This window comes from Schistocerca piceifrons, chromosome 8, assembly GCF_021461385.2.
Source record: "Schistocerca piceifrons isolate TAMUIC-IGC-003096 chromosome 8, iqSchPice1.1, whole genome shotgun sequence".
NCBI lineage: Eukaryota > Metazoa > Arthropoda > Insecta > Orthoptera > Acrididae > Schistocerca > Schistocerca piceifrons.
The window spans coordinates 461,667,050-461,688,742 of NC_060145.1; the positions used below are offsets into that span (position 1 = coordinate 461,667,050).

Genomic DNA, 21,693 nt, shown 5'->3' on the forward strand with positions numbered 1-21,693 from the left:
TGTGTGCTGATAGGAAACTTTCTGGCACGTTGTAACTGTGTGGCGGACCGAGACTCGAACTCGGGACCTTTGCCTTTCGCGGACAAGTGCTCTAACATCTGAGCTACCCAAGCACCATTCACAACCCGTCTTCACAGCGGTCCGGCACACAGTTTTAATATGTCAGGAAGTTTCTTAACCCAAGTTTGTTCTGGATACTGAAAAAAAAGATGGACATGCAAAAACTGGGCGTTCGCTAGATCTACTGTCTGTCGCGTTTATTACTGTCGCCCATACTTCTACGACCATCATCATGATTCCTGCAGCGCTGCACAGGTTAGACACTACACGTGTGACAAATGCAGATAGGATAACGTAAAGCCAGAGACTACGCTTATCTGTGTATTCTTTTTTCAATTTCAATCTCCTTAAGAATAAGACAATTTCTCCTTCCCTCATGTCAAATATTATGAAAATAGTGAATGAATGATTAGATATTGATACTTCTGACGGTCATAATAAATCTGTTGTTAGAATTACATGGGAATGAAAAATAAACTACCAGCAGCAAGATTCGATACAGACAGCTGGTGTATATGAAACTAAACGCTTATTCGCTCCACTGCGGATCCCGTGAACACTAGCTGCACTGCAAAGTGTGCAGCACAAGCACGCCTATAATTTTCAAACTCTATTTTCTCGAAAAAACATTGGAAAGTTGCGTCTTCCTGTTTACATATGCTGAAGTCATGGTCGTGCTCTACACACCCTGTCAATATGAACTGAATCGATGAGGGGAAGATAGCCCTGTCCCCCTGTAAACCAGCCACGGTCCTCGAACTGCGGGAGTCTACAGTAGTTGTAGTACACTGGACGGACCGTCGGTCACTGCGTCTGGCCTTACCCTTCCTGAGGAACCGGCATGTACTTGTGACCGCCGTTCGAGGCCAGCCTGAGGAACTTCATGATGGCGCCGCTTCAGCACTTGGCGAGTGGACTGCTGGCTTGGCAGGCTGCGAATCTCCGAGTCGCGGTTGCCCGAAAGAACACTGGTTACGACTGCAGGGCCGACCTGCCAGGTGCGACACGACTGAACTGTAAAACGCCACTGACAGCTGTGGCTGGCAGCTAGCAGCTGGACGGACGGACGTCGCTCCAGTAAGCAAACCAGAGTCACCCCAGCGGCGATAAGGCGTGAACCTTGGCTGTTTATACAGGCCGGCCGGACCCGCAGTGTCAGCAGGTGTATGGTGCTCCCAACTACGTACTGCGGTCTACACAGCGCACACACACCCGAACCCCTTTCTGGCCAACTCGTCTCATAGCTGCGTGTAAATCAGCCACCGAACACGTCGCGAATGGATCAGTGACGTCAACGATCAACTGACTGTATAGAGTGGGGAGTTTTAAAACCTGTTAGGTGTCGTCTGCCAATACTAACATTTACCCTATTCTCGGTGAGCTTACGCCTGTTACAATACTGGAGTTTATGATTAACTCTCTTCTTAGTCTTTATTTTGTTGGTGCTTTTCTTTTCGTGACATACTAGTGAGGTTCCACCAGATCCTCGTGTTTTTGATGCTAGAGTTCTCCAACAAGAGACGAATGACCTAAAAGTATCAGGTATTTACGTTTAACAGCAGCTGGATAAAGAAAGAGCCAATGTTCTACATAAATAAAAACGTAAAATCGATAAATATAATTTAATGATCATTGCTTTAACACTCAGATTTGTCTCCCGACAAAAATAGTTTTCGATGTACATTTGTATCTATAAACATACTCCTCAAGCCACCTGCCCGTGTATGGCGGAGGATGCTGCGTACCACTGTCATTTCCTTTCATCTCGCACTCGCAGCTGCAACGAGGGTAAAACTACAAAGGGTACTAAAAAAGTTTTGCAATACGACGCAACAATAAGTCGCAGGAGACTGATTGTTGCAGTGTTCCGAGAATACTTTATGCTTGCGTTGTAGCCGCTGTGCCAAGTCTGTGGGTCAATTGTTCATTAGCAAGGTTAGTTTGAATTGTTTGCTACGGTATCGTGGTCACGAAGTGAGATTCGGGCAGTTTTGCGCTTAAACTTCCCGAGTGTTTTAAACATATACCACTGCTTTGAAAAAATGATTCTTGCACTCGGTGATGTATGTCCAACTCGTACAACTAAATTCAGGTGGTACACAGAATTCCAAAGAGGAAATTTCACACTGGAGGACGCTGAGAGGACGGAAAGGCCACGATCATCAGTTACGGAGGAAAACATTGATGCTGTGAGGAAAATGCTACACTCCTGGAAATTGAAATAAGAACACCGTGAATTCATTGTCCCAGGAAGGGGAAACTTTATTGACACATTCCTGGGGTCAGATACATCACATGATCACACTGACAGAACCACAGGCACATAGACACAGGCAACAGAGCATGCACAATGTCGGCACTAGTACAGTGTATATCCACCTTTCGCAGCAATGCAGGCTGCTATTCTCCCATGGAGACGATCGTAGAGATGCTGGATGTAGTCCTGTGGAACGGCTTGCCATGCCATTTCCACCTGGCGCCTCAGTTGGACCAGCGTTCGTGCTGGACGTGCAGACCGCGTGAGACGACGCTTCATCCAGTCCCAAACATGCTCAATGGGGGACAGATCCGGAGATCTTGCTGGCCAGGGTAGTTGACTTACACCTTCTAGAGCACGTTGGGTGGCACGGGATACATGCGGACGTGCATTGTCCTGTTGGAACAGCAAGTTCCCTTGCCGGTCTAGGAATGGTAGAACGATGGGTTCGATGACGGTTTGGATGTACCGTGCACTATTCAGTGTCCCCTCGACGATCACCAGTGGTGTACGGCCAGTGTAGGAGATCGCTCCCCACACCATGATGCCGGGTGTTGGCCCTGTGTGCCTCGGTCGTATGCAGTCCTGATTGTGGCGCTCACCTGCACGGCGCCAAACACGCATACGACCATCATTGGCACCAAGGCAGAAGCGAATCTCATCGCTGAAGACGACACGTCTCCATTCGTCCCTCCATTCACGCCTGTCGCGACACCACTGGAGGCGGGCTGCACGATGTTGGGGCGTGAGCGGAAGACGGCCTAACGGTGTGCGGGACCGTAGCCCAGCTTCATGGAGACGGTTGCGAATGGTCCTCGCCGATACCCCAGGAGCAACAGTGTCCCTAATTTGCTGGGAAGTGGCGGTGCGGTCCCCTACGGCACTGCGTAGGATCCTACGGTCTTGGTGTGCATCCGTGCGTCGCTGCGGTCCGGTCCCAGGTCGACGGGCACGTGCACCTTCCGCCGACCACTGGCGACAACATCGATGTACTGTGGAGACCTCACGCCCCACGTGTTGAGCAATTCGGCGGTACGTCCACCCGGCCTCCCGCATGCCCACTATAGGCCCTCGCTCAAAGTCCGTCACCTGCACATACGGTTCACGTCCACGCTGTCGCGGCATGCTACCAGTGTTAAAGACTGCGATGGAGCTCCGTATGCCACGGCAAACTGGCTGACACTGACGGCGGCGGTGCACAAATGCTGCGCAGCTAGCGCAATTCGACGGCCAACACAGCGGTTCCTGGTGTGTCCGCTGTGCCGTGCGTGTGATCATTGCTTGTACAGCCCTCTCGCAGTGTCCGGAGCAAGTATGGTGGGTCTGACACACCGGTGTCAATGTGTTCTTTTTTCCATTTCCAGGAGTGTAGATAAAGGCAGGTCAGTGACCTATAAGCACATAGAGAATACTTTAGGAATAGATGCACCAGCAGTTCGTTCGATTCTGCGTGATCATTTTCAAGTAAAAAAACTTTGTTCTCTGGGTGCCGCATAGACTGACGGAAGAGTAGATGACACGACGTGTGACTTGGTGCCAGGAAATGGTGCACTGAAGCATCGAAACTAGTAGCCATATAATAAGCATGATAAGGATGGCTGTACGTGCTCCATTTAATTACAATATTTTTGGCATGCTGAAGACAGAACGTAATTTTTATCTGGCACAAACTATCGACATATGAGCACACAGACAGTTTCACAGATGTTTGCATTCAGATTGCAACATGACAATGATTTATTTAGTTTCATAACCGAGAAAAAATACCACACACACGCACACACAGACATGTCGACAGAAATATAGTATCACTTTTGTAACCTCATTATGGAGATGTGGAAAGTCTACTTGAGGAAAGCAATGTAGATGTCCTGAGCAACTTTAACATTAAAGGATTTGTCTTGAAAATGGAAATTACATTGCAATCTGTTACACCAGCAAATGCACAAGGGTGCTTTCAACTGAAACAACAAATGGTTTTGAAAACAGACGTTAAGTGTGTTCAAAACCTTTAGAAAACTATCCTTGTAATTCTTTCAAGGCCACAATGAATTCTTGAAATCTCACGTTTTTCTTAATGCCAGTGAGCTTAGGCAACTGGACTGTGATTTATCTAAAATGCGATTTTCTTCTTAAACGCTTGCCCATGCATCAAATCAGAAATTAGTTGTCACTTGGCAGCGTCTCACTATGGGCCATGTGCAGTCCACTGGCACGTAAAATGCGAGGTCTGCAGTTCATTAGGGATGTTCTAATTTTCGTTCCTTCATTCCTTTTTCCTTCATAAATTCGAGAATAGCGGGTTTTACGTTGGAAATCTTCCCTGGCATGGCTTAATGAACGTGCTTTACAGTATTGTACGCACATATGGGATAGGCAAAACAATGTGAACATTAGTACTTACTTGGAAATGGTTTATTAATAAGGGGTTGGACCCCCATTTGCCCGTAATACAGCTGCGATTAGACTACTGGCATATAATGACTGCATAGTCTCCAGTGGAATGTTGTGCCAGTCTTCGATCAGAACCTCTTCTAAGTCCTGTAGTGACGAACATGGCGGAATCTGCTCTGCAGTCTGCACTCCAATACCGCCCACGAGGTTTCGACAATGTTCAAATCCGGGGACTGTGCCAGCCAGGAAAGACGCTGCAGTTCAGTTTCATGCTCCTCAAACCACGTCGTACTGTCCTGGCTGTGTGAATGGGTGCATTATCGCCCTGAAATATGGCATCATTGTTGGGGAACAACATTTGAATCACGAAGTGCACCTGATCACCTAAAATATTAACATAATCGTTGGCTGCAATTGGCGTTTAAGAGTAATGATGGGACCAGCAGAATACCATGATATGGCTGCCCACACCATCACACTTCCACCTCCATGCTTAACCATTGGAATCAAACAGCCAGGATTGTAGGCTTCTTTAGGTGTTCTCCAGACTTAAAGCCGGCCCGATGTTGGAAATGAAAACGTTGACTCGTCGGACCATATGACGTTTTCCACTGATCAGCCGTCCAGGATTTATGCTCCTGACATTTTTGACGCTTCTTTGCGTTGGTTGCCGTCACTAATGGTTCCGGTATACTAGCTCGTCGATGAATATTCGCTTTATGGAGTTCTCGGGAGACAGTGTCGATAGATACGGGGTCTCGAAGATGGCTATTGAGCTCTGCAGTCACTTTAGCCGCCGCAGTTTTGTGTTGTTTTGACACAATTCGTGTTAGCGTACGACGACCTCTGTCATTTAGTTTTGATTTGCGCCCGCTATTACGTTTACACGATGATGTCTTCCCGTGTTTTGTGCAGGGTGTCATGACTGTTGAAACAGTTGCTCCTGAAACATTCAATAAGTTGGCTGTCTTGCTTACTGATGCTCCAGGTAATTGGGTCTCCCCAATCTGCACCCTTTGGAACTCTGTTAGGTCTTTCATTGTACGTCGACCTCGGCCTCTGAATGCAAATACGAAGTGTGCACTACTCGTAAACAACCTGCGCTGATGCTTAGTCCGTACTGAACAACGCACAGTCCAGCGACACACCTGCCTTACCTGCGTTGTGGACCGTCAAACAATTATCCCACTACTACCACTATTCACATTATTTTGCTTATCCCCTGTAGTCTCCGTACTCTTTGTTCAGTTCCATCGAAAACTGTTGCAACTGAGAGTGGAATAACATGTGCGACTTTACGAATTATAATATTCGTAGCACCAATTTCTTTACGTTCTCCATTCACACAAATTTAGCACAAAGTGGTTCCTGATGTACAGAACAATAAACCCCGTCCAGAGATCGTTGTAATTTTTAGCTCTTTCATTGTCAACTAAATCTCTTAACTTTTTCTGCATGGTATTGCAGTAGCAAATTTGCAGTACCCATCGATTATGTGACTGTGTAATAGATGTTGAGAATTATCATCCCTCTCTTGTCATTCCCATTCACTTTTAGAGGCTTGTGACAACAGATCGCTAGTCTGCCACTTTTTATGCAAGTTGTTACTGGACTTGTGAAGGTTCTTCATAGTACGAACAAATAGCGAAGGGTAAACAGCGACGGACACCACGATTCTGACGGAATGGAGAGCTGTGCCGAACGAAAAATGCCACACCGTAATGCTAAACGAGTCGCGCTGTAAAGGGTACTTGCGAGAAAGACCGAGCAAACCCGAGACAGGTCGTGGCTGCCCCTGATCGACAGCTCAGAGACCGTGATGGTGGCTACAGGGGTACTGCTACACTGATTAAACACGGGAACGAACACACACTCCTGAATACAGCTATCTGCGCAGAGATTGTTGGTGCGGTAGGGGTGAATTTAAAGACTTGTGGACGTCGTATAAACCTACCACAACAAAGGTAAAATTTAATTATGATTGTAGTGTTGCTCACGCTGCTAAATATTGCATTCTCGGGCAACAACAAAGTTATATTATGTGGCAGGTGTCATTAGAGCACAGTTAATAAAGTCATTTCATGAAATAATGGATACACTAGGCACTCATCTTTTCGTGTTTCCCACGCTGGTCTCGTCGTGAACTCATGGCTCAATCGCTGAAAATCTAGGTGGTGATGATTCCAAGCTCGGATGTAAAGAGGCCTAGGTGTTATTCTGCGATATTCAAAAGTTTCATAGCTGTGTTTCATAAACCATTCTTGAAGATTAAGCTTTTGCAAGTTAGCACAATGGTGATGTAAAATAGTAATCAGCACTCCGAATTTAAGTTACACTTCTTTTTTATTACTTTTGTTGCAATGTCACGTCAACTCACAAAACATCACTTCACAATATAAAACATACTTGAAAACAATCTTCCTCACTGTTAAAGTTCACATTTCATAAACTGACTACAATTTGCGTCTTTTCAACATGACGACCAAGTCTTGACTCTCTAATAACCACTTGCGCGCCCAAAAATCAGAGTTACAAGTACGTCAAAGATCATAGTGACAAAAGAAAAAATTCTCATAAGAATAATATCATTGCAATGTAAACATATCGATGTATCAAAGTACCTCTACATTAATGAAATCAAATCTGAATGTTGTCCCAGAAATACGTTCGCTATTCTACAGAAACATAGTAGAATATTGCTGGTATCGTGAGGTTGAGGTGAGGTGCCGTAATGGTTACGGAATTCAGGTACCTACACCGTACACCGGACAGCAATATTTCTCATGAGCAACTGCGTGATATGATAGGCGCTATTGAGAAACCGAGAATATGTGATCTCAGTGTATATCATGCGGCTTGGAATCCGTCACATACTAATGGAAGACACTCTGCGGTGGCCTTACATGAGGATTATCTTGCAAACTTGAACCATGGAACACCTACTCGGTTCATCAGGCCAGGACAACATCGCAGTGGAGTGGACACTTGCTTCTCATCGCCCAACACTGCGACAGTCGTCAAGTGGGAGGTGATGGCAGGAACCCCTTGGCTCAGAACACCTACTAGTTTTGGTAAGACTACCAAAGAGCGCACGTGCCGATAAAGAAAGGTGTTCCCATTTACAAATGGAACACCTGAAAGCCACTGGGAAGCGTATGAAATGAAGCTTGTGAAGAAACTGAACAATTACGCCAAACGTGACAACGCTTCTGAAGACTATGGCAGTTCAAATCAGATGATGGAACATGTAGCCGATACCGCAATACCACGCTGACTCACGTTCCATTCGAGATGAAGAGTGTCACTCGGTTATTGCACAAAGATGAGAAGCACTAAAGGCTTACAGGCAATGCCCTACAACCGAACGTTATATGCAATTCAATCACGTACAAGCGACAGTGAAGCGAAAGAAAAGAGACAGCTGGAAAACACTTAATGACAGTCACACCAAAGTATATACAATGCTCTCAATCTGGATACGACAAATCGTTATCCAGCGAACGTCCAACAGATCTGGGACATTCTTCACATACCTGCCACATATTCCGACTACCATTTTAGATTATATCATGTCGGATTCAGTGGAACGCTATATGGAAGACGTCCAATCAGAAAATAACCTACATCATAATCTCTGCGAACCATTCTGTGTAAAGGATCTCCACAGGGCAGTGGCACGGGATACAAATACCGGTCCTAGACTGGACAAGATATCAAACGCCACAATTAGGCTGCTTCCGGAAGTGGGAAAATAACTATTGCCCAAAATATAAGCTCACCCGACAAAAAACCAGTCACCCCTACAGAAGTCATTACAAGCATCATTCAACACCGTGTAAATCTGCTCATGGACCAGATAACAACCTGGTTTCAATTAGGAAGTGAGTCCACAAAGTTGTGCAGGTACATCATATCTAGATTAAGCAACTCAATGAGGATTCGATCGTGCAATTCCACCAAATTGCGAGGATGTTGGTGTTTGCATTTTACTCGCTGTTCCAACATGCCCCACAGATTTTCTATACAAGTCAGGTGATTTTGCAGGCCAATCGAGATGTAATATGATGGGTGAGTATTCAGAAAACAGGTCCCATATTCTTCCAGCTCGAGGAACTTTGCTGTTGTGGTCTTTATGTGCCTATGTGAGCGATGGCCTCTTGCAAGGCGACCAACTCCAAATGTTCACTGCATGCAGTTCCCGTCGCAATGTCCTCTCACTAACAGGTGGGGATGGGTCTCCATGCACTGCCTCCAGCAATTCCTGTCGGGTCTGTAAGCGGTTTTTATTCACAAGCGTCAGTCAGCATCTTTTTCCGAGCCCAATTCCGACGAAATTTTTCGTGGCCACATGTGTTACACATTTGCTTGTAGATATCTTGAACAGCCTGTCCCGAGACACCAGCAAATCCAGCAATTTCACACACTGTGTAGTCACAGACATGACCGAATACGATTGACCATTTTTGCCGCTCTGTCACGTCCTTACACTTACCCATTTTTACATACAGTGTCCACTTGAAACACTGTAGCAGTGATCGATGTTGCCTTGTGCTCACGTAGAGCCAGTGCACATGCGGTTGAGCACGTCACTATCGCTGTGTTATCTATACAGACTTAACAATTTGTCTGTACGCACACACTGGGGTGACTAACTTTTTGTCTGGTGAACTTACCATACAGTGTGGTTCACTCACACTGACATCCCTGAGCTGAAAACTGTACGCACCACACCTGTTCACAAGAGTGGGAAGCCACCAGCAGGAACCACATCATATGGATTGATAACACTGCCACGCTTTTCCAAAACTTTACAACGCATGTTTAAACACAGACTCGAATTTCCTTCCAAGTGGGCAATACAGATTTAGTAAAGGTCGAGACACTTCTGGTGCCCTTACCGCTTTAGTTTCTGATATACAGATTTACCTTAGTGGCAACAGGTATCTGTTGACTGTCTACCAAAGCCTATGATAGCATCATGTCCCACAATTACCGCGACAGTTAAAGAACCTTGGCATGCTAAGTACGTCTATCCGCAATGGTTCAAATGGCTCTGAGCCCTATGGGACTTAACTTCTGAGATCATCAGTCCCCTAGAACTTAGAACTACTTAAACCTAACTAACCTAAGGACATCACACACATCCATGCCTGAGGCAGGATTCGAACCTGCGACCGTAGCGGTCGCGTGTACCAGACTGTTGCGCCTAGAACCGCTCGGCCACTACGGCCGGCCTATCCGCAACGTATATCATTTACTGAGCAACTGGGCCACGCTGTACGAGCAAAGGTTTACGGCAAAGCTCAACCTAAACACCTCCATTACTTAATCTGTACACTGAAGACCTACATTTGCTTCTGCAAGATCACGTCAAAGCTATCCAGTGTGCAGACCAGCTATGCTTTAGGACTACAAGCACAAATGTCGACGTCAGCTGTCTCTCGCTATGGAGAAGTTTTAGGATTGGTTGCATCGAAATTCCTTAGAAATATCGCCAGCCAAATCTGGATTGCCTTTACGTAAACTATACATGGCACGAACCAAGAACGATGTTGTTCGGTCCTTTTCGTAAACCGGTCAAACAAGTTGTGAACTGTCTTGACCTCTATATGAACTGGATGCTCACTTGGTCCACACATGTGAACTACATCCTCCTAAAAAATGAAAACATAATTGATATTATACATTCTATTAATGGCAAACAAGTTGTGAACTGTCTTGACCTCTATATGAACTGGATGCTCACTTGGTCCACACATGTGAACTACATCCTCCTAAAAAAGTGAAAACATAGTTGATATTATACATTCTATTAATGGAGGATGGTGGGATACTACACTAGTGCAGTTGTTTATAGACTACCGTTACCTTTGCTATGGCCTGGCCACTCATTTTACCCTACAAACTGTTAACAGATTAATATCAGGCGCTACTTCAGTGCTTTGCAGTCAACTCCTATGGATGCCCTTCTTGTCAAAGCTACAGAGTCTCCACTTGAACTCGGAGGACGCATACGTTGGTTCCAAATATCTACTAAAATGAACACAATTCGTTTGAGGATTAGAGTTTTGGTAGAAAAATGCTTCCACTACTAGCATACATATTTCACAATATTTCATCACGATGTCTCCGAATTACAACAGTTTTTCACACAATCACGTTTCTCGGTGGATTACAATAATACAATAAGATAAGAGGTGGAATCCAAAATTTTCGGGACTGGTGCTGCCATCTGGAAAGTTGGAAAGTAGGAGTAGTAGATCTTTGCACCGCCAGGTGGCGAGAGCTGCATATCTGATGAGTCAGCGTGCGGAGTGGTATTCAGCTGGGAGGACATGAGTGTTCAGTGATTTCCATAATACCCTGTGTTTGGTGTTGCGATTTTATGATGGAAGGCATAGCATGTTGAAGTGTGCACGGACCTTCGCCAGACCGCATCTGATGATCCAGCCTTCTCGTCACGGGTTATCACCGGCGACGAGAGCTGGATTTATGGTTAAGACAAAGCAACAATCGTCCCAATGGAAGAGCACAGGTTCTCCGAGACCCAAAAAAGTAAGGCAGGTGAAGAGCAAAGGGAAGAGCATGATCATCGTTTTCTTTGATACCAAGGTAATGGTGCACAAAGAATTCGTCCCACCCAACCAAACAGTGAATTCCGCATACTGCTGTGATGTTTTGCGACAGCTCTGTGGAAACGTGCAGTGATAATGGCCCAAACTTTGGCGTCAAGGGAAGTGGCTGCTGCATCACAACGCGCCCTATCACACGTCCTTGCTCACCAGGACCTTTTTGGCAAAAAACAACATGGCAGTTGTACCCCACCCACCGTACTCGCCAGATTTGGCGCCTTGCGACTTCGCACAATTCCCAAAACTGAAACTCAAGTTGAAAGGCCGTTGGTTCGCCACTCTAGAAAGGATTCAAGAAGCATTGTTGGCAGTGACAAACACCCTAAAAGAACAGGACTTCCAGAAAACGTTTGAACAGTGGCAGAAGTGCTGGGACCAGTGTGTACGTGTGGATGGGGACTACTTCGAGGTTCCCAGAATGAGATTTTCACTCTGCAGCGGAGTGTGCGCTGATATGAAACTTCCTGGCAGATTAAAACTGTGTGCCCGATCGAGACTCGAACTCGGGACCTTTGCCTTTCGCGGGCAAGTGCTCTACCATCTGAGCTACCGAAGCACGACTCACGCCTGGTCCTCACAGCTTTACTTCTGCCAGTATCTCGTCTCCTACCTTCCAAACTTTACAGAAGCTCTCCTGCGAACCTTGCAGAACTAGCACTCCTGAAAGAAAGGCTACTGCGGAGACATGGCTTAGTCACAGCCTGGGGGATGTTTCCAGGAGTGCTAGTTCTGCAAGGTTTGCAGGAGAGCTTCCGTAAACTTTGGAAGGTAGGAGACGAGATACTGGCAGAAGTAAAGCTGTGAGGACCGGGCGTGAGTCGTGCTTCGGTAGCTCACATGGTAGAGCACTTGCCCACGAAAGGCAAAGGTCCTGAGTTCGAGTCTTGGTTGGGCACACAGTTTTAATCTGCCAGGAAGTTTTACTTCGAGGTTGATGGTGACCATTAGTCCAAAGGTAAGGTTTTCAACAGATGGCAGAACCAGTCCCGAAAATTTTTGATAGCACCACGTATTTAGACATTCGTATGGATATACCACACATTGATCCTAATTAGCCTGCAGCTGTCAAAGGACTTTATGTGTACGGGAACGTGCACTGTCTCGACACAGATGGATCACGTACTTCAGATGACAATGGTAGTGCTTATTATGATGAAGAGGCAAGTCACACTGACCAATTCCATCTCCCTCGGTACTTACAGCAGAATTTGCAGCAAGACCAGAGGGACTTAAATATGTTGACGACCCTGGTAAAAATACAATCGTTATTCTACCAGACTCGCGATCAGCACTGTTGCTCATATGGAATGATGCTGACAATAATGCCAACAATTGCTCGGAGTACCAAATTATAGACTGTTCTGCCGAAATACAGTGACGTAACAAGAAAATCAAGATGCTGTGGGTAAAGGGTCAGCGTTGTATCAGTGGCAATGAAACTGATGACGCTCTCACAAAGAGTGCCATCCGTCATGGGGCAAAGATGTACAAATATTTTTCTCACACAAACCTTCTGCAAGATGTACAGCTGCAAACCAGAACCTTGTGGAACAATAAGTGGTGCACATCATACAAACAATGGGAAGAATAGCACACGACCACGGTAGTTCCTTGATATGCATCACAGCAAGTTTCTGGTAACTAAGTTTCTCTGGACTTGAAATACGACTGAACCTCTCACAGCTACAACTGATTGACTCATCCCTATGGGATAATTGCACGGAGGAGGACATACACCACACCATTTCCAGTGGTCCACTGCAATATTACATGACCACCGAATTGCTGCATCCTTGGCGCTTTGTGGACAACAACTTCCTACCAGAGTGAGGACACTACTAGCAGCACCACATGTTGTCACTGTCAGGCCCAAGCAACAACTGTAAGATTTCTGTACAGGTTGTACCACAGTTAGTGGTGGCACCTTGAGGCACCAAGCTGGATAGGCACCTGGGACACCCAAGTGCAACATCTGTATGCAGTGTGTGTCACAATTAGCAGTGATAACTGACACGAGCACGAGGGAAATCAGGGAGTGAGGCAGATGGGCGCCAAATGATAAGTAGATTGTGTGAAAAAATGTTCTTCAACCATTCCTGGTCACTGTACAGACATATATACAACTTCTTGGTGGCTAAACGTATCACGATTTAATTGTTATGAATACAACTAATATAAACATTAGTTTGTCTTTGCTGTAAATGCAGATGTGACTGGATATTTCTTTTAATTTGTAGCACTTATCATGTATTTTATGCTGAGTCGACCATGTCAGAAAGCCACAAAAAAAAGGAAAAACCAGGTTGAGTGAGATCACGTGTGGCCATCTTTGTGAACATCTGAATGTGGCTGTTACCCACGCACTAAGGATTGGCTCAAAGGCCTTCCCAAGGGGTGGTGCTTAAGTGCCAGACACTATAATTCAATGACTCATATAATTGGACCCTGCCATGTATGTTCTACTCCTGTGGGGGCAGCATGTCGAAAGATACTCTGCCGGAGGTTTAAAGTCGGAAAATACGACAATCTTGTGACATTATCTACTTACTGATTCTAACCAGCCAGAACATGATGAGCACTGACCTACTATCGATATAAAGCTGTCCAGGTGACAGTAACATAACTGGGCGAGGAATGATTGCTAGTCAGACACATACATGGTGCATGAAGTATCAGTGAGTGTGCTATCCGTGTCTAGAACAGGGAAGGCGCGCGATCTATCCGAAGGCAGATTGTGATGGCCCGGAGGTTCAACACGACCATTTCGCAAACTACACGACTTGTCAGATGTTAGAGTAATACTGTTGTGTCTTTAATACGTGGCAAAAGCAACTTGAAACCATATCCAGATGTGGGATTGTGCGCCCACGCCTCATTACAGATATCGGACGTCGTCGGCTTGGCAGACTGGTAAGAGGGCAGGTGGTGAACTGTGGTGGAACTAACATCAGACTTTAATAGACTTTAATGTGGTCAGAGTACAAATGTGTCTGAACAAACAGAGCACTGAATACTCCTAACAATGTGCCCCTTCAGCTGACGACCCATGCACGTGCCAATGTTAATGCCGCAACATCTGCAACTATGGCTGAAATGAGCATTTGATAATCAGCACTGGATGTTGGCGCAGTGGCAGTGTGCTGGATGGTCTGATGAATCTGGATGCCCTCTTCATTACGCCAATGGAAGAGCACGAATCCATCCTCTTCCGGGAGAACAGCTCCTTGACGCCCGTACTGCGGGATGGAGACAAACTGGCAGTGGCTCTATTATTCTTTGGGGAACGTTCACGTGGGTATCCGTGGGTCTAGCGGAGCTCGTGCAAGGCACCATGAAGGCAAAGGAAGTAGCATTTTTCACCAAGATAATGCGCCATGTCACAGGACCAGGAGTGTGACAATGTTACGTCACAGCTCATCGGCCTCATGCCCGGAATTTACGAAAATTAGGTGACTTGAGCGTGCAGATGTGGTGCCAACTCCCTCCAGCGACCTACCAATTCTTCATTGCTTCCACATCACAACGTGTCGCCACTGTTATCCGTGCCAAAGGTGGACATACCTGCTAATACGTAGGTGGTCATGATGTTCTGTTTCATTAGTGTATATAGCGAGAGTTTGGCCCGGTGGATGATGTTAAGTTGGAAATCTTAATTTCCTGGAAAAAAAAGTCAATGGTACTACTATTTAATTTTCGCGATTTTTATTGCTTTTCAAAAAGCAAGGGTGATTTGGTAACCCTTGCAAACTTTTCGTCCGCTTCTTTGATCCAGGAGAAGCAGAGATTGAAAGAAGCTAGACAAATATTGACGTAACAAGAGTGCCAAGTCCTTCACTCCCCATAAGTTATCACTGGTACCTATAACGTAAAGGGAGCAACGGACTGACCGCTGAATTTTCACGCTGACCGCTTTGCATGCCGTCAATAGTCTTAACTGTGCTTCTCACGGGATCCACACATGTAACTTTTTTTTTTTAATTATGTGTACGGCCGTTACTTAAGTCTAACATGATTACATCTAGCTTCAGCTGATTTCCTACAGTTTAAATAAAAATACACCACGAAAATAGTCATATAACGCGGACACATGCACATCAACATTTTGGGCGAATGTATGTAGATGAGGTACAATACTTTTTGATAAAACTGAGCGGCACCACAAATATTTTTTTTCTTGGCATCTATTTCATTTTGAGCGCTGTTTCATTAGCTTCCATAGCAAATCTTAAGGTGAAAAATATAGCAATCAGTTAATCGAAATTAGCCGACGTAAAATTGTTCAGCGTCATTTTCCGCGTTCCTGTCTTTTCTTATGAATTTTGCAGAAATTAATTTGTTTTTACAGCATTTTGCACGTCCGTAATTCAAATGTGATATTTCCATCGTCATAATTCATACAGATGTCTGCATTATGGCCCATGCTGGAAATTCAAGCTCATTTCCGTATAAAATGTGCGTACCTAAATAATTTACTACCAGTTTCCGGCAAGCGAAGTGACTAAAATGTATATAAACCATAATCCTCCGTACATTGTCGTACGACAAAGCTACAGAAACAATAATTCCGTGGCATACACGGAAATGTGTGTGTATGTTTGGTTACGATAGACCTACGCCTTCTCGGATAACTATTATACGGTATCAATACGATACGGTACTGAACAATTTCATTATTGCCAGCTGAATGCACATAAGAGTCTTTTTACTATAACAGCCTGTTCGTGTAGACTGCTAAAGAGGAAACTTCCGTCAGTCACAAATTGAGCCTCATAAAACTCTTCAGCATCGAGGTGTAAAACAACGTTTTAAAGCATAGTTTAGGTCTCTCTCTTCTAATATATTTATATCTTTAGGAATTAGGACCAGCAACTGTTTTTATATACTAGAATTTGGTGCTCCCTGTGTGTGTGTGTGTGTGTGTGTGTTTGTGAGAGAGAGAGAGAGAGAGAGAGAGAGAGAGAGAGATAAACAACCTATTATGCCTTTAACTGGTAACGGTGTTCATACAAACATGCTGAATTAAGGCACAGCAGCTTGAAATAAACAAAAGCTAGTACTGTTAACGAAAGAAACAACATAAAGAGTTGCATATGATACACCCATTTACAAGTTATTGTCACCGCGATTTTGTCAAAATGCAGTAGGCCTAGTGTATGAGCAGGTAATTTATTTGTTAATGTGGCTGCTGCTCTAGCTTTGTACAAAAAACTGGAAATACAATCTGCTAATGTTTGAAGGGCATGTTATATACAACAAATTAATAGTTTAGTTGCTACATCAGTGAAAATATAAAATTGTTGCTATACTGTCACAGTAAAATGTGTACAGGTATTGTGTCAATGGGTACAGTTACTAAAAACAGATTAACTGTGACAGATTAAAAAAAAGGAAGCATCTTACCAGATCACATTGATGTCAGTGCTGTCTTCATTTATTAAAACTGTCACTTTGTCCAAATCTGGATTCAGATTATAACTCTTCACGCCATTAATGAATAACAGGCGCTTCTGAAGCGAATCTTCTGTCACTTCTTTGACACCATCTAAAATAATTGAAAAAAACTTTGGCAAAAAACATTTCGAGTTAAGGTATCTAACATTGTTTTGTGTGGTAGGCATTGTAAATTTGACAACGAAATATTTGCTAACCTTTTTTCTTGAAAACTAATCCTTTCACTACAGTCTGCCGTTTTATTGATGCTTTGTATCCCATTGACGCAATTTCTGCTATACAACTTTCGTTCGACGAAGCACTCACATCAAATATCACTGTTGCTTCCTCATCTTGAAATGACATTTTAGTATTTTGTACACCTGGCATTGTACATAAAGCTGCTTCTAATGACTGCGCAGCAGACGATTCTTTCAGTCCACTTATTGACATTACAACTTCGCTGTAAAGAGCCATATTTCTCTTTCACAAAAGATCTAATTCTTGTTTCAAATTGACATTTGTTTTAACTAGTCCATGAATGTCAAAATTGCAGTCGTTCCTAGCAATGATCAACGGATTACACACTACATCCTACTATAGTGCACTTTGTCTAATTTTATCTAAGTTGTGGTTTCTTACACTGATATAAAGCTTTCAGAAAACACTTCGCTAAAAAAATCTAAAACGTTCATATAAAATACTCTATAAATGTTAGCACCTAAGAGGAAACCACCATGCCACTGCCACAAGGGTCAGTAAACTACTTCGCGTGAGAGTCATGTCACAGCTGTTAATTTATATACATCACATTTGGTATTACCCCTTCCCGCGCGTCTGACTGTATGTTTTGCGTTTGTCATTTGTCTCTGCGTCATACAGAGATGCTGCGCGGTGGAGTATGGACGTAGTAGTGCAAGTTTAAAAGTCTTCGTATTTCTGCTCTAACCAATGTGCATGGCATAGATTCACTGTTGCATTGACAGCCTAGTGTCAGCATTTACGGAACTCAAATAGTTCTATTACGAAAACTGTTTTTTAAAAATTGTACTGCTGTGAAGTTCTCGTCACAGTGAGAAACAAACTTCTGTTGACGTGGTACGTTTATTGGCCACGCGTTAAAAATGCGCGGTTGCCTTTGGAAGTAAGTATGCATGTTCTAGACCCAGAATTGTCACAAATAAAGGTTATATATTGTCATGTTGCCATTCAATATTCACGTGAACGGATCTGTTTTCACAGACGTCTTTCACACTGGTTAATGGGTTTTACTGGAATCACTCTACTTCTCCTCGTCATTGTTGCACCCGTTTTGTTACTGCTGTTGAGGAAGGTAAATTACCCTAGAGCTAGTGTAGAAACATATCCATAGACACTCGTAAGCCACATCACAGTGAGTACCATTAAATTGTATGTCGTAGTAGTAAACTTTACAAATAATAGCGGTCATGCCAGTATAAGCAAAATATGTTTAGTTTTTTATAAGATAAATTGAAATCTTCAATAACAATATTCGTTTCATTAGTATTTCAGAAAACGACGGGAAGCCACATCAAGCCAGCATGTTACTGTGGCATTTTTCCATCCTTATTGCAATACTGGAGGAGGTGGGGAAAGAGTTTTGTGGTGCGCTGTGAAAGCATTGAATACAAGGTGAGGCACTGAAAAATGAAACAGAGTTGTAAAACGTTTGGTGCTTCCAGCATTAGAGTATGCAGATGAAATATGTAGTGTTTTCTTAATTGTGTAGTAAAAGACAGCATACAGTTTGTTAAGCTCTGATATACTCTCAACTTATTTATTTTTTTTTATTTGTGAAATACACAGTTGAAGCATCATTACGTTGGTGTAATCGTGACAAAGTAGATTACCATGCAGAAGAATACTTTGTGTGTGTGTGTGTGTGTGTGTGTGTGTGTGTGTGTGTGTGTGTGTGTGTGTGGCGGGGGGGGGGGGTCTTATGGCTTAGATACATGTCATATTCTTAGGGCCATTTAAAACATTTGAGAGTGATTACAGTAGAGTCCTTCCATGTTCTGACAATCACTATTAGTGCAATAGCTATACCATATATTATATGTAGCTCCTAACACAGAACTGCAGTTCTGGGATTGCATGTTACAACCATACCACTTTATTGTGAAAAACCGATATCATTTTTATGATTTAACATTTTTCCCTTGAGTTTGGTGAGATTTTAGACAGACCAGTTAACATGCTTCCTGCTGGAGATACATATTCCTTTTTTAAACACTCTCCTCAAGTAACAACGAGAACAAACTTGTATACACCCACAAAAATGGGTGCAGCTTGTAAACTACTTTGGTAATGATTAAGAAATTGTGCTAAAGTGATTGTCAGTTTGGAAATCTTGTGGCTATGTCTCAAAAGTGAATATTATAGGTTTCAAGACTTATCCCATTATCTTGAGCGTGGGTTGTTGGTTCCTTAGTTTGTTAGGCATAGAAACTGTAAATGTATTACTGAAGAGGAAGTGTAATTTCGGGAGGAAAAGGATAAGTTTTTAATCTGTTAGCTGCAAACATGGGTAATGACTCAAGTGCTTCAGCCTGAGCAAAGAGACTGCAGTGTTCTTCATTTCAATGATAGTAAAATTCAGAAATCTAGTCTTTCACTGCTGTCATTCCCATCACTTCACTGTGATTTGCTGTATGTGTATATCATTTTCAATCACAATATGACAACAAAACGACAGAGTTGAGAATTTCACGTAAAGAGCTGACCATGAATTTTCTGACAGCTGTTAAACAAGGTTTTATGATTTGTTAGAAATCTCTGCCACAGCTCTCATTGCTCTCATGATGATCTCTTCTGTTTGACTACTACTTGTTTGAAAAAATGTGATAAATAATATTGCTGAATTATAACTGAAGAATTATCACATTGTGTTTCCTAGAACTTTGTTGGTCGTATGTGACTTTCTTTTGATTTGTATTATCAGATATTAATCTTATGCTTTGTCCTTGCAGTCCCAATAATCACCTGTGTTGTTATGACGGTATATCTGTATTTCAAGTATTAGTCATTTACTCCTAAATGTGAAATAGTGACAAGACTGCACTATACAATGGATTTGCTTATGGAGAGTAACTGCTTTAACGCTATTGTTCTCTTCCACTGCACTTCGGGATCAGTAGGCTGGTAAACTGAAACACCTGATAAGAATATTTATACATTTCATCTGAGAGTTATACACTATTATTTTCTCTACAGCATATTTGCACAGTGTCTGATGTTTCTCAGCATGTTTCCCATATAAATTTTCCCTTCCATTTGAGTGATGTTTGGAGATATGAGATTTTTACCAACAAGATGGTGGTCTGCTCATCTGTCAATGAACTGTCAGGCCATACTTTGACGAGACATTGCTTGGAGGATGGATATTCACCATGGCCTCCAGAATGAATAATTATACATCTATATCGTGCAACACAGTGTGAAATGCATGGGAGGGTGTTCATCCCATTGTACCACTTATTAGGGATTTTTGCTGTTTCATTTGTGTTTGGAGCGCAGGAAGAACGACGACCTAGATGTATCTGTGCATGCTGTAATTAATATAATCTCATCTTGACAATCCTTATGAGAGCAACACATACAGGGCTGTGTATTTTACTGTGTTCCCCACTTAAATTTGGTTCTTCAAACTTTTTAGTTATGCATGATAGTTCATGTATATCTTCAAGCATGCCCCTTTTTAGGTTTTTCAGCATCTCTGTGGTGCTCTTCCATAGGTCAAACAAACCTGTGGCCTTATGTGCTGCCTTTCTTTGTATGCATTTAATATTATATGTTAGTCCTATTTGATTTGTATCTCACACATTTGAGCAATACAAGGGTTTTTGTTATTAATAAGTGCTCTCCTCATATTTATTTGCAGATGTCACGCTTGGAGTTTGTTTCCTGTGTGTCTTAGAAACTCCTGATTTCACATTTTTCCCACAGTATTGAGGACCCACATTGCATAAATTTTAAATATTGCTTTGTATTGTTGGCACACTCTGATTACCAGTTTGAAGGAAACAGAACCGAACCAAATAATGATGTTAGTGCAGCATGCAGTCAAACTTTTAGGGTCAGTTGAACCTAATGATACTGGATGTCAGTTTTGTTCCATAAAATAATGAAGATATGGCATACAACATCAAATATGCATGAACAGAAATAGAGCAGACCACTGACAATATTTGTTCTGTGTCTGTATTGGTGTGTGGACGGTATGTTGTGGTGGTGGATTGATCTGAAGCATATTATAAGATCTAGGTTGTGTTGTGAGGTAATAGCTCATGAGTGAGTTGGTGAAACCAACAAATGTGAATATGAAATTGTAGATGCGGTAAAATACTGATCTGTAGTGTACCTCGAGGTGTAGATTAGACTATGAAGTGACAGTTTGGTTGTGAGTTGATGAAGTGGTATCAAACGTTCCCGTTAATGCAAACTTTGCTCTAGGAAATTCATCTGAAATAAATAGTGAGACTGCACTCACTGCAACCCAGCGTCCACTGTACCATACAGGCTAACAGTTTGTAGAAAAGAGGCATACCACTACCCACACATTGCCATATACTAGGCAGTGGTCTTGGGAGTGTAGATGTAGGTAAGTCCATTTATTAAGTTTGCTGTCTACTCCAGGACTGTTCCTGTTTTGTTGAATAGACTAATGATTTAGATAGTTTTACAGCACTTTTCGCAGGCTGTTGATGTGCCAAATAATACTGCATCTTGTACATCACTGTTTTTACTAAATAATGTAATTTGAGACAGAGCTTGTGTAGGTTCTGCCATGTTAATGCCAAGGCACCTGTTGTATAAAAGGGTTGATCTGTATTTTTCACCTGCCACATACAGCTGATGTCCATATTCAAGTTCTTGTACGTATGACTTTCAAATTGAGTA

General features: G+C 43.2%; 2 protein-coding genes across 3 annotated transcripts in view; one reads left to right on the plus strand and one right to left on the minus strand.

The window, feature by feature from the left end:
- The window catches only part of LOC124711163 (copper-transporting ATPase 1), a 524,020-nt gene extending 506,446 nt beyond the window's left edge, over positions 1-17,574 (minus strand). Inside the window, exons 1-2 of one of the 2 annotated variants that reach the window (XM_047241073.1) lie at positions 16,992-17,573; positions 16,744-16,885 (exon numbers count right to left, since the gene is read on the minus strand). In XM_047241073.1, coding sequence (XP_047097029.1) covers positions 16,744-16,885; positions 16,992-17,250 — 401 coding nt within the window. In that variant the 5' untranslated portion in view covers positions 17,251-17,573. Of the gene's footprint in view, positions 1-16,743; positions 16,886-16,991 lie in introns of both variants that reach the window. The other variant, XM_047241075.1, reaches the window with a different exon arrangement.
- Positions 17,575-17,643: 69 nt separating this feature from the next.
- The window catches only part of LOC124711164 (GDP-Man:Man(3)GlcNAc(2)-PP-Dol alpha-1,2-mannosyltransferase), a 67,159-nt gene continuing 63,109 nt past the window's right edge, over positions 17,644-21,693 (plus strand). The window contains exons 1-3 of the mRNA XM_047241079.1: positions 17,644-17,917; positions 18,016-18,106; positions 18,299-18,426. Of these exons, the coding sequence (XP_047097035.1) occupies positions 17,898-17,917; positions 18,016-18,106; positions 18,299-18,426 (239 nt within the window). The 5' untranslated portion in view covers positions 17,644-17,897. The remainder of the gene's footprint in view (positions 17,918-18,015; positions 18,107-18,298; positions 18,427-21,693) is intronic.